Source organism: Megalops cyprinoides, chromosome 19 (genome assembly GCF_013368585.1).
Source record: "Megalops cyprinoides isolate fMegCyp1 chromosome 19, fMegCyp1.pri, whole genome shotgun sequence".
Classification (NCBI taxonomy): domain Eukaryota; kingdom Metazoa; phylum Chordata; class Actinopteri; order Elopiformes; family Megalopidae; genus Megalops; species Megalops cyprinoides.
Window position 1 is genome coordinate 20,234,442 of NC_050601.1, and position 12,431 is coordinate 20,246,872.

The 12,431-nt window shown below is 50.8% G+C and overlaps 1 protein-coding gene across 1 annotated transcript; it reads left to right on the forward strand.

The window, feature by feature from the left end:
- The first annotated feature begins 589 nt into the window (after positions 1-589).
- On the forward strand, positions 590-12,164 carry cog1 (component of oligomeric golgi complex 1). Its single transcript, XM_036552581.1, has 14 exons — positions 590-910; positions 2,539-2,783; positions 3,089-3,270; positions 3,507-3,677; positions 4,486-4,642; positions 5,726-5,936; positions 6,310-7,089; positions 7,723-7,869; positions 8,275-8,436; positions 8,848-8,972; positions 9,104-9,212; positions 9,906-10,015; positions 10,622-10,703; positions 11,981-12,164. The coding sequence occupies exons 1-14, from the start codon at positions 602-604 to the stop codon at positions 12,116-12,118; spliced, it is 2,928 nt and encodes a 975-aa protein (XP_036408474.1). The 5' UTR covers positions 590-601; the 3' UTR covers positions 12,119-12,164.
- Positions 12,165-12,431: the final 267 nt, after the last annotated feature.

Genomic DNA, 12,431 nt, shown 5'->3' on the forward strand with positions numbered 1-12,431 from the left:
CAACAGTAAGGCCACTGTTGAAACCAGGACAGAGAGTTGTGTTGCAGTAAAAACACCACTGTTAAGAAACAGAGCGAGACTAAAAGGCTAAAACAATAACAAATACAATTTCCCAGTATAAAACACAAAGTACACGTTTTAATATAACTACAATAATTACGGCCAAACTATTAGGGCCAGGCTAATATAACTACATATCAAGTAGGGCATATCAATTGTAAAATTGGTCCCACTTTTTGCAGAGAAGAATACCGTGGCAAAGTGATTGTTGATATGCCATTTGCAGCTGGCACGGAGGCTTGGAATATAACATGGGAGTACAGATGAATGTATTCTTAACAGAAGAGATTTTTAACGTTTGTAAATACCACGGTGTCCAGCATTGGGTTAGTCGGTCACTGCAAACACTGCGCAAGGACCAAACTACCACTGTCCAATGTTAATGACGTGTAAGAGGCAGTAGGACGCATATATCCACCAGAGGCGCTGTGTTGAATTCTCCCCTCCTGATTAACCAACCACCGACCTCTCTCGTCGCTGGCATCCCTGTTTACGTGGAACGAGGCTCTTACTTCCGGCTTCGCAGTCCGATGCTGGTGCCATGGCAGTCGTCCCTGCTCAGTCGCTCCGGGTCTCCGAAATCCGGGACCCCGCGGCCCTGTTCGAGCGCTACAATACCGAAGAGATTCGGGCGGTCGAGCGCAAGGTCCGGGGTGAGATCGAGCAGAAGAAGGAGGAACTCCGGCAGATGGTCGGGGAGCGCTACCGGGATCTGATCGACGCCGCGGACACCATCGGCGAGATGCGACAGTGCTCGGAGAGTGTGGTCCAGTCTATCCAGGACATGTACCGGTACTGCAACAAGCTGAAACAGGGGAAGGGTCCCGCTCCTGCGAACAGCAAACAAGAGGTAATTCATATACGGTGTTTCTGAATGTAGACTCCGTCAAATGGTGAAACACTGCAGTTCTGGACGTGTCATGCCAACTATCCTAGCTAGATAAGTTAAATACCCTAGTATTTTGTCGGAGAGGAACTTGGTTAAAATATGTTAATTGTTATGTATACGTGACAATGTTTATAACAGCGTTTATGTAGCATATTAACTTAAAATGACGTTGGCATGAATGCGGTTACCTGTATGCAACTTGCATCCAGTTGACTGATACGGCATCAGAGTGACTTGTCATCAGTACAGTTGCTGCTCTCCTAAAGTTATTCCATTATGTAGCGTGGAAGTCCCTTTCCACTCAACAGATTTCTGTAGTGTATACATATCTCGTCGTATGTTGACCTCCCAATGCATTAGTAGAGCACGCTTCTCTTGTACACAAACAAATGACTTTACTTGGCTACAGATTCGATAAAAGCTTACCTCGTATTGTACTCAGCTTTTGCTACAACATTATAATCTGTTTCCACTATTCAACGTTATAGCTTCTTTTATCACCGAAATCATTAAGTGATATCCAGGTATCAGCGTTACTGAATGGCGGTTATTACTCAGGAAGACCAAACGACCGCAGTTTTACTACTACGTAAAAAACGTAGGTTGCTGGAACTGTGCGCACATCAGATGCATTGTTAGACGTACAAACGTTACAGGAGCATTTTTGGGTAGACACTTGAAATGGCATGGCCGGTATGCCTGTCAAATAAGCTACGGGTTGACGGGGCGTTTACCATCCCTATGTTAGTCTACATTAACTTGTGCTTTTATTTTTGAAACAAGGTAGACCTTTTTGACATGTGACATAGACTTATGACAAAGACGTCTTGTTCATATAGTCATAGCATTTGTATCTGTTTTAATTTTCTTCCCAGCAGTAATTATGTTGTATACCTTTGGCGCGTTCAAATATAAAAGCAACACATCCTCAGAAAGCATTTTAATCATTTCTCCAGAAAACCATAATCGCCGTAGTTCTCTGAAAACAAGTCACTTGCTCACTGTCACTGGCTAACAGGTGCTTTCCCTCCTAAAGAAACAGGTAATATGGAAAACGAACTGGGTTGTAGATCTCCTAAATCAGGATCGGAGATGGCAGCTCAAACGACTGTCAGTTTGGACTTAGTCCGAAACTAGTTGCCATAATATAAATTGACACTAGGTGGCAGCACTCTACAAGTAATAGTCGATGCCAATCTGTTCCATCTACTTTAGCCGCAGAAATAGAAGTGACTATGGGTGGTCAGGGGCAGTCTTAATTCATTTGGATATTGTGCTAACTAGCTGTTGTTGCTCTGTCTTAACTGTGAGCTAGTAAGCATGCAGTTCACTGTAAGCCTTTAGTAAGCTATCTCTCTGGGTTTATTAAGTTGATTTCATGCTGGCCTGCCAGCAATGTCAAAATACCATACCAAAATACCAAATAAAGTATATTTAGTTAGATGTGGTAAATTAAATTTGGTTTCAGAATGTTGTTATAACCTTGCTAGCCTAGGTGGCTAGATAGCTAACTCACGATATTTTGGCTAGCCAGATATCCGGCTAACATATCATAGCTCACCACATTCATGTGCGCGTGCGCATTTCAGAGCCAGAGACAGACCCAGGAGAAGTTCTACAGCATGGCCTCGCAGATCAAGCTGCTGCTGGAGATTCCCGAGCGCATCTGGAGCTCCATGGAGGCGTCGCAGTACCTGCGCGCCACACAGCTCCACCTGCTCTGCTGCCACCTGCACAGCCTGCTGGGCCTGGAGGGCGGGGCCGCCCACTACAGCCCCGTGCTGGCGCGCTTCCCCATCCTGGTGCGGCAGGTGGCCGCCGCCGGCCACTTCAGGTACGCTTGGGTTCGTCGAGCGGCAGCGTAGCGTAGCGGTGAGGAGCAGGGCTCGTAGCTACGCGGTTGCTGGTTTGGTTCCTCGCTGTGGCACTGCTGCTGTACCCTTGGGCAAGGTGTCTCAGTAAATGTTCCACTGTATAAAGAGGTGACATGCAAAAATTGTAACGTACATAAGTCGCTGTGGATAAGAGCTTTTGCTGAATGATGATAATGTAATGTAATGTAAGTGAACCGTTTTCTGACCGTGCGGTCCTCCCCTGGTGTTTCATGTGAATGCACTCCCTGTGGTTGCTTTTGAGCAGGGCCACCATCCTGCAGGACAGCAAGTCCCTCCTGCGGGGCCGGGCGGTGTCCGACCAGGCCATCACCGAGGCGCTGGTCTCCACCATGCTGCTGGAGGACAGCTCCCCGCGCCAGGCCCTGGCTGACTTCCTCCTGGCCAGGAAGGCCTCCATTCAGCAGCTGCTCAACCAGCCACAGCATGGTGCGTGCAGAGACAGGCTGCTGTCTGTATGTCTGTCTGTCTGTCTGTGAACTGTGCTTGTGTAAAAAGTGGGTGGAGGAACCACCGTGTACTTGGGTTTTTGTCAGTGCCATAATGGTGATAATGACCATGGTGATTATGATGATGCTGATGATGATGATGGTGGTGGTTGTTGTGGTTGTGGTTGTGGTTATGGTTGTGGTGGGGATAACAGTGACGGTGGTGTCACCCTGCAGGTGCGGGGATAAAGGCACAGGTGTGCTCGCTGGTGGAGCTGCTGGTGACCACACTGTACCAGGCCTACGCCGTGTTCTATACTCCCCCCGAGGGCCGGCTCGCCGACCCGGGGCTCAGCTGCGGCCTGCTCTTCACCACCCTGGAGAGCGTGACCTCCACCACGGCTGCAGGTCAGTCCCACAATGCACCGCTCTGGCGTCTCCCTGAGCAGCTCAGAGCTCAGCACACACACAGCGCTGAATGGCGCTCAGTGCTCCCTCAGGGCCATACACACAATGAATACATTAGGCATGGAGTGTCTGGTCTGCTTACTGTCTCTGGATCAGTGTATCTTTGGGGTTTCAAACCCCAGACTCATGTAAAATATGTTCACATCTGCACCTGCATCTTTTAATAAACCTGTGTTTACTCTCCTGTCTTCAGATAATGGGAACATCCAGTCATGGTGTGATGCAGATGGAAATGAGTTTTCATGTTTTTATGTCTCCTTGAGCAAGGGTCAGCCTGCTTGTTCACAGGCATCACATTAGAGTGGTCGCTGCCAACATCCACAAGTCTTTCTCATTCGAGTACATTAATCTGATCTTGTGTATTGTCCATCTGTTATCGAACTGTCATCACAACACAAAGCAGACTTTCGGAAGGATTCACAAGCTGCTGTGGCAGCAGATCCTTGTTTTGCTGTCACAGGGTGATGACAGGAAACTGCTGTTTGTTTTACATACAGACAGAACCACGTGGGAGTTTGCAACTTGTTTTAAACTTCCAAATTCAAAAAGATTTATATGTGACCAGGGCTTAGCGCAGTATTTAAAGTACATGGGTGGCTGGATTCATTCTTACGTTTGTGCACTAACTGTGTAGATGCAGGTAAAGGTGAGATGGTTCAGCTCGTTAGTTAATTTGTGCTCCTTGTTGATGCAGGTAAAGGTAAGATGGCTTGGGTCACTAGTTTATTTGCGCTCCTTGTTGATGCAGGTAAAGGTCAGAAGGTCCTGCAGGAGGAGGTGAGTGCTGGCAGCTGGTTTAAGTACCTGCCTTCCTCCATCCTGGACTTCCAGCCGGCCCTGCGCACCCTGGCCCAGCCCATCCAGGGGGAGCAGCTACGGGACACCCTGCAGCAGTGGATCGACACGTGAGTCCAGCCTCTGAACCCCCATACCCACCCCCACAGTGCATTCTGAACCACCATACCCACCCCCACAGTGCATTCTGAACCCCCATACCCACCCCCACAGCGCCCTCTGAACCCCCATACCCACCCCCACAGTGCCCTCTGAACCCCCATACCCACCCCCACAGTACCCTCTGAACCCCCATACCCACCCCCACAGCGCCCTCTGAACCCCCATACCCACCCCCACAGTGCATTCTGAACCCCCATACCCACCCCCACTGTGCATTCTGAACCCCCATACCCACCCCCACAGCGCCCTCTGAACCCCCATACCCACCCCCACCGTGCCCTCTGAACCCCCATACCCACCCCCACAGTGCCCTCTGAACCCCCATACCCACCCCCACAGTGCATTCTGAACCCCCATACCCACCCCCACAGCGCCCTCTGAACCCCCATACCCACCCCCACCGTGCCCTTTGAACCCCCATACCCACCCCCACAGTGCCCTCTGAACCCCCTTACCCACCCCCACCGTGCCCTCTGAACCCCCATACCCACCCCCACAGTACCTTCTGAACCCATATAGCTACCCTCACAGTGCCTTTTGAGCCAGGATATCCACCCTCACAGTGCCCTTTGACCCCCGCGAGCTTGGAAAACCACCCGCAGCAGTCCCCACACCCTCCGGCTGCTGGTTCACGAGAATCACTTCAGACTAACGCTGCAGAGACCAACTGCTCTGTGTCTGCAGGTTGGACGTAATATAAAGTTAAAGTTGATCAGCATAGTGCCCACAGCAATGCCCACAGACAGGCAGTTGTTCAGACCCAGAGCAATAGGCTATAAGGATATCTCATCTATGGACAGTGTCTCTTCTATGAGGTTTATCTTTTTCGATAGCTCAGCCACTGGCCTTTGCAGCCATCACTTCATGGCTGTGCATGAGAGGACACCTGAACTGCTGTGGAAGTACTGTGGGTGGGCCACTAGAGGGAGCTATTACCTATTTTCCAGTATAAACCCACTCTCTCCTGGGACAGGGATGGGGGACAGGAGATGACTCGGTGGTAATTCCATATCCTCTGATGCCCCCTGCAGGTGTAAAGAGGACGTGCGCAGTGGGGTCAGCAGACTGCTGGTGTACGTGAAGAGTCTGAAGGGCCTGGCCGCCATAAGGGACGCCGTGTGGGACCTCCTCAGCAGCGAGTCCATCAGCCAGCACTGGAGCAACGTGTGTCAGCGGCTGCTAGAGCGCCCCCTGGTCCTCTGGGATGACTTCCTGCAGCAGCTGTTCCTCGAGCGTCTTCAGGTGTGTAGATTCACCCAGCAGACACCCTCATCCTGGAATACTTACAGGGCCTATCATTTTACATTCTGTAACATGATCATATAGAAACTGACAGATTTTCTTGATAGGGGCATTTTGAAGGCAAATGTACAGGGTACCAAAGCAGGGTCTCAGCAGGGTCCCACATCCTAGGTCAACTGTACATTGTCTTCACTATTCTGTGCATGTATGGTAAAACAGGTGTATCAGAAGATCCCAGATCAGTAGCAGAATTATTGTCACTGTTCTGGTATTATGGGGTTACTGGGTACATCAGCAACACTGATGGGCAACAGAGATAATGCAGGTTTTGAGTGACACGTCCCGCCTCCCCTCTCGGCCAATCCTGGAGCAGGCTCTGACCCGGGAGGGCACGGAGGGCGTGTCCAGCAGCTCCCGGCAGCTCCTGACCTCCACGCTGCGTGAGCTGGAGGGGCAGTCCAGCAGAGCGGCGCAGTTCGAGAGCGACGTGGCCTCCTTCCTGTGGGCGGAGTCGCCGGGGGACCTGGCGAGCGACGCGGCCTGGGTGGGCGTGGCCCAGCGCAGCCCGCACCACCGCAGCGGCCTGGCCATGAAGACGCAGGCCCTCACGCCCTGCGTGCAGACCTTCTGCGCCGCCCTGGACGCCAAGCTGAAGGCGCAGCTGGACGACCTCCGCCACTACCTCCCCGCGGAGAAGGACGGCAAGGAGGGCGCCGAGCCCCACCCCGCGGCGGGGGGGGCGTCCGCCTTCGACCGCTTCACGGACGCCGGCGTGGTCGAGGACACCCTGAGGGAGCACTGCCTGGCCTGCGTGCGGGACGTCCTGGCCTGCGTGCGCTCCGAGCTGGGCGCCGCCCGGGGGGACCCGCGGAGCCCCCGCCCCCCGGCGCAGCTGAGCTCCGTGCTCTTCATGGCCAGGCTCTGCCAGTCGGTTGCCGAGCTCTGCCCCAACCTGAAGCAGTGCATCCTGGGAAAGCAGGGCGCCGTGGACCCCGTGGCCCGGGGCACCCCGCGGCAGGGCAGGAAGCTGGGGAAAAGCGGCACCAAAGCAACGGAGGTCAGCCCCGCCCAGGCCAGGTGGGCGGGGCTAAAGGAGGAGCTCCAGTCTTGCAGCATGGAGGCATATCGCATCTGGACCTCCGCCCTCTCCAAGGTGTGTGTCAGTGCAAAGCGTTTTATGTTGAAGGGCAAGAATAGCACATTTTACAGAAGATACAGACTGGTGTGAGTCGTTATTGCAGAACTAAAGATGTTGAGAGTTGAGCTGGCTGACTGCCTGCAGTCCTGGGTAGAAGGTAGCATATTGTAGAATTATGATAATAATTATGGTGGTATGCTTGATTTTGTTACACTACTTTGCTATAATCTGTGTTACAAGGCCTATGACTTGTGAGTGTTGGTTGCTATTGGCTTGTCATGTTTACCTCTGGCGCTTCAAAGTCAGTACTTTACAAGTCCTTATCTTTTAAATTATAAGCATACTGACCACACAAAATACCGTTTGATTAAATGTCACTATCTGTTTCAATAAGATGGGAGTTTTAAGTTGTGTTTCATCTTTTTGTGGTGTATATTTGAAGTTTTCTCCAAATGTAACCACTTGAAAGACATGATAGCCCATATAAGAAAATTTGTTAAAAAATGTTGATGTTCAAAGACAAGGAAGTACCAATTCCAGAAACCAGAAAATCAGTGTTATACAGTATATATAAGTGGTGTTTTCCTGTTATATCTCACATCGCTCTTTTCTTCATCTTTCCCTTTCGCCACATTTTGTGCGTCTCAGGAGCTTGTGAGGAGCTTCACAGTCACGCTCCACGCAGACTCCCCCGGCACCATCCTGGGAACATCCACAAACTGGGAGGAGCTGGAGATACAGGAGGAGACAGAGTCAGGGAGCAGCGTCACGTCCAAAATCCGCCTTCCTGTCCAGGTGAGATAGGCTGACCCGCACAACGTTAATCACATAGTGGCAGCAGGTCGGATAGTCGAATGTCTGGACCATTGCATGATGGGTAGGCTAGTCCAGTTTCTATAACTACAAGTTCTGGTCAGTGGCCTACGTCATGCCAGGTCCAGTTGTCATTTTAAGATGCCATAATGATCAGGCTTGCAAGCATATAGGAGTGCTTTCCTCTTCCTATCTTAAGGGTGCTTTTCAGAGGCACCATCTCATTGGCAAATGTAATGGCACAGTGCTACCATTGCCGCTCTTGGGATTTAGATCTACTCTATGCAAGTGGAGGACTGTAAAACTACAGAAAGTCCCCATCTGACGTTGGCTGTGCAGATGGAACACACTTAAAGTTTGTGCCACTGTTCTCTTCCCTCTCCACAGCCCTCATGGTACGTGCAGTCTCTGCTTTTCCATCTGTGCCTAGAGGTCAATAAGGTCGGAGGTCACGCCCTGCCGAAGGTCACCTTGCAGGAGCTCCTGAGGGGCTGTTTAGACCAGGTCGTGAGTGAATACGAGAAGCTCACCCAACGTGCTCAGAACAAGGTAATCTGACATTCTGTGTGTGTGTGTGTGTGTGTGTGTGTGTGTGTGTGTGTGTATATGTGTGTGTGTCTGGAACTGAGTGTGTGAGTCTGTATCTGTGTGGTCCAGTTTGTGTGTAAATGTGAGCACGTGTGTGTGTATGTTTGAGCTTACGCATACGCGTGTGTCAGAGTGTGCATGTGTGACTGTACGCATGTGTGAGTGTATGTGTGTTTGTATGTGTGTGTGAGAATGCGTCCATGTGAGTGTGCATGCATGTATGTCTCTGTGTGTGTGTCCCTGTGTATGTCTGAATGTGTGTGTGAGAATGCTCAAACACAGACACACGTGTGTGTGTGTGTGTGTGTGTGTGTGTGTGCGCGCGTGCGTGTGTGTCTCTGTGTGTTTACCGTCTCTCCGTCGTGTCCCCAGGACGTCTCCTTCCCCGTGACCCAGAACAGAGCGCTGCAGCTGCTGTTTGACCTGCGCTTCCTCAGCGCCACCCTCAGCGTCCGCCCAGAGGACGGCAAGACCGCCCGCTCCTCGCAGGAGCCCAGGTGCAGCGTCGCCCCGGAACCCCACACCACAGCGCCTCCGTAATCACCCGGATAAAGCTGCAGAGGTCAGACAAATGGCCTCTTTTTTGAGAATGGTTCTCAGTGTGCCGGTTTTCCTCCCTGTCCCCCAGAGTCCAGGAGGTGTGTGATCTCCTCGAGAGCTACATTGACCCCTTCGACCTTGACGTGTTCACCCCTCCGCTGAACAGCAACCTGAACCGCCTGTCACAGAGAACCTCGGTGTGTACCGCCTTCCCTGACTCAGCCAGGACCACGTGGTCACTGACACTGACCAGTGCTTACACTGCCTTGTGTAATGTCAGTATGCTGTTACAGTGTGGTGCGATACAGTGTCCTGCTGCACTCTCAGCTCGGTTATGCTCCTTATGATGTGGTGGTAGACTTTACTGAGACAGTGTTGCTGTGAGACTGTCAGTGCGTTGGTGCAGCTCAGCCAGCATTGTTCCGGTGCGGTGAGACACTGTTTTGTTGCTCTGTTATGTCAGTGTGTTGATTGAATGTAGACACAGTGCAGCGGCATTGTGGCCATATGTTGGTTGGGCATTCACACAGCTGTGGGGTTGTGTCAGCCTGTTGGTTGGGTGTTGACACAGTGCTGAGGTGTTGTGTCAGTGTGTCTCAGCGCCTCAGTGTGTTGGTTGGGTGTTGACACAGTGCTGAGGTGTTGTGTCAGTGTGTCTCAGTGCCTCAGTGTGTTGGTTGGGTGTTGACACAGTGCTATGGTGTTGTGTCAGTGTGTCTCAGCGCCTCAGTGTGTTGGTTGGGTGTTGACACAGTGCTGTGGTGTTGTGTCAGTGTGTCTCAGCGCCTCAGTGTGTTGGTTGGGTGTTGACACAGCGCTGAGGTGTTGCGTCAGCATGTTGACACAGCAGTGTGTTATACTGTGTGTTTCCCATTCCCCACCCTGCGCAGGTGCTGTTGGGCCTGCTGACTGGCGCAGAGAAGCAGTTCACCCCCCGGGGCAACAGCGTGAGCTCCCAGGAGCCCTACAACATCCTCCCCTTAGCCAGCAGCCAGATTCGGTGAGGGAAGCCTTACCTTTCAGCTGCCCATCTCTCTCCGCCTCCTCTATCTCCAGCCCACCGGCTGCCTCTGAGAGAACCCTGTCCCACTCACCCTGTCTGTCTCCTTTCCTCTCTCAATTCAGTTGAATTGTGCTTCATTGCCAGGACAAATCGAAAGTGTAATGTCAGAGCTGCCACATACAACATACAGTATAACACAACCATTCAGTACAACAGAGTTGCAGTATAGACCACAAACATACAACATGCTCTGGACAGTATTATGTTTTTAAGAGTAGGGAAAAGGTTTTGTTGGTCAGCAGTCTAGAAGGTGCTATAGGCTATTTAGTTATTCAGTACATCCCAGTCCTGTGGTACAGAGTGCTCTCTATGTGTCTGTCGGGCTGTGACATGTGGCTACGTATTGTGCCAATAGTTTGGCTGCAGGCCTCTCCTCTAGTGTGACAGACATTTTTTCTTAATTTGTCACGCTTGAGGAATGGGGGGAGGAGGGGGTTGCAGTTGTCTTTTTGAAGAATATTTTCCTTCCTTTTGTGTGCTTATTAAAATGTGTTTGAATCGCTCTCTCACTCTTCCCTCTCTCTCTCTCTCTCTCTGTTACAGGTTTGGACTGCTACCCCTGAGCATGTCCCAGTCCAGGAAGGCCAAGGCGGCGACTCGGGGCGTGGATGTCACCCGCCCGCTGGTCAGTGGGGTGACTGGGGGGAGGGGAAGGGGGGCAGTGCGGAATATCTGGTTATTCAGGTGATTCGGGCCAGGGCAGAGAGTTGCTCTGTTGTTCCTCAGTGATTGGTTGCCTCTGAGGAGTGGCGTCCGTGGGGGTGTGGCCTCACTGCAGCTGCCCTCACCGGGCACCCCTGTGCTCAGCTGTCTCTCTCCCTCTCTGTGCCTGCAGCTGTTCTGAGATCAGGGGACCGTTCGCAGCCCAGCGTGGGGATATTACAGCTGTGGGTGACTGTGTGTGTTTGCAGTGTGCTTGTGAACTTTTTTTTTTTTTTTTTTAATTTTTTGTTTCTTTTTTCTCTTTCTGACTTTGACGCTTTGCATTGAGCTGTTCTTAAAGCCATGCCTGTGTGCTGTCTCCTAAGAGAATTTTAAGACAGGTTTGCCTTTTTAAAAAAAGAAGAGCTTTTGTTTGCTTGGTTTTACCCGAGTGTGAATTTTAGTGATGGCTAAGGGCAATTTGTTAAATGCAGATTCTATTTATTCTGGCCTTGAGAGGATAGTTTCTCATCTGAAAAGCAGACGGTGTTTTCCCCCGACAGACAGAAGCATGCAGAGATCTATCAGAGCAGACCAGTGCAACAGGCAGACGTGCTGACGGATTGAGGTCAGCCGCACAGAGTTTTTGCAGAGACTGGCTTACCAGCCGTGTGTCGTCTGTGTGACAGCAGTACCCTGAACTGAAATAACGTACGCACACAGGCTGAGCAATCAAGCACAGTGATTGATTAACCCACTCAATCAGTATGGGAGGTATGGCAGAAAAAGATTCCGGATGAGGTTTTTGAGGCCGTTGTATGAGATGCATGAGGCCAAAGTTTGATCTAATCTATGAACCTCTGCTATACCTTTCTAAATTCATCTGCAAATGTTACCTGCACTGATATATTTAGTGAATTTTGCCAACACTAGCAACAGTATTCCAGTCAAAACAGTCAGTGCAGGTACCCCACTTTGGTATTGGCACCACCTTGTCTTTCTGGCTGGGTGTTCTGCAAGCACTGAAGTCACGCCTTGAATTGTGATTGGTTGGCTTGGTGAAGGCTCCTCCCCTCAAATACGAATGGTCCTTGCATACTCATCTCTGTAATGCCCCCTCTTGTCTCCACATTTATGTAAGGCTGGCTGAAGCAGGTAGGCCTGACTCACAGCTGCTGTGTGAGACTTGCTTTGACCCAGAGACCCTTGAGGTTCTGCCTTCCTGTTTGGTAAATTTCTGCTCTCTGCGTCTTGTCTCAGGTAACCCCTGCGTCCACACCTTCGACAGAGGACTCCTTCCGCCCAGGGAGCCTGTTCAGACAGCTGACCAATCAGGAAGAGGAATCCACCACGCCCTCTCTCTTCAAACTGGGCTGGCTCTCTGGCATGGCCAAGTGAATGTTTTATCATGAGACATTTTAACGTGTACAAAGATTGTAAAATACTCGCCTATAAATACATTTTCAAACACGAATACCGGGTTGTAGATGTGTCATTGCTGAGAACATTTATTTTAAATTTAAGGACTAGACCTGCGTTTCTCAATCCTGCTCCTGGAGGCCCACTGTCCTGCATATCTTCTATCTATCCTTGCTCCAAACACACCTGATTAGTGTGATTAACATGTTCTTGATTAAATCAGGTGTGCTTAGATAATCAAAAGTGCCACTGATGAGTTCAGTCAGGTAGGTAGAGCAAGGATAGATTGAAG

What these genes read in the sequence shown, in the direction of transcription:
- cog1 (XM_036552581.1), top strand. Translation starts at nt 602, where the DNA reads ATGGCAGTCGTCCCTGCTCAGTCGCTCCGGGTCTCCGAAATCCGGGAC. An exon ending in CTGCAGCAGTGGATCGACAC is followed by an intron (nt 4,643 to 5,725) that starts GTGAGTCCAGCC and finishes TGCCCCCTGCAG; the next exon opens with GTGTAAAGAGGACGTGCGCA. An exon ending in TGGATGTCACCCGCCCGCTG is followed by an intron (nt 10,704 to 11,980) that starts GTCAGTGGGGTG and finishes GTCTTGTCTCAG; the next exon opens with GTAACCCCTGCGTCCACACC.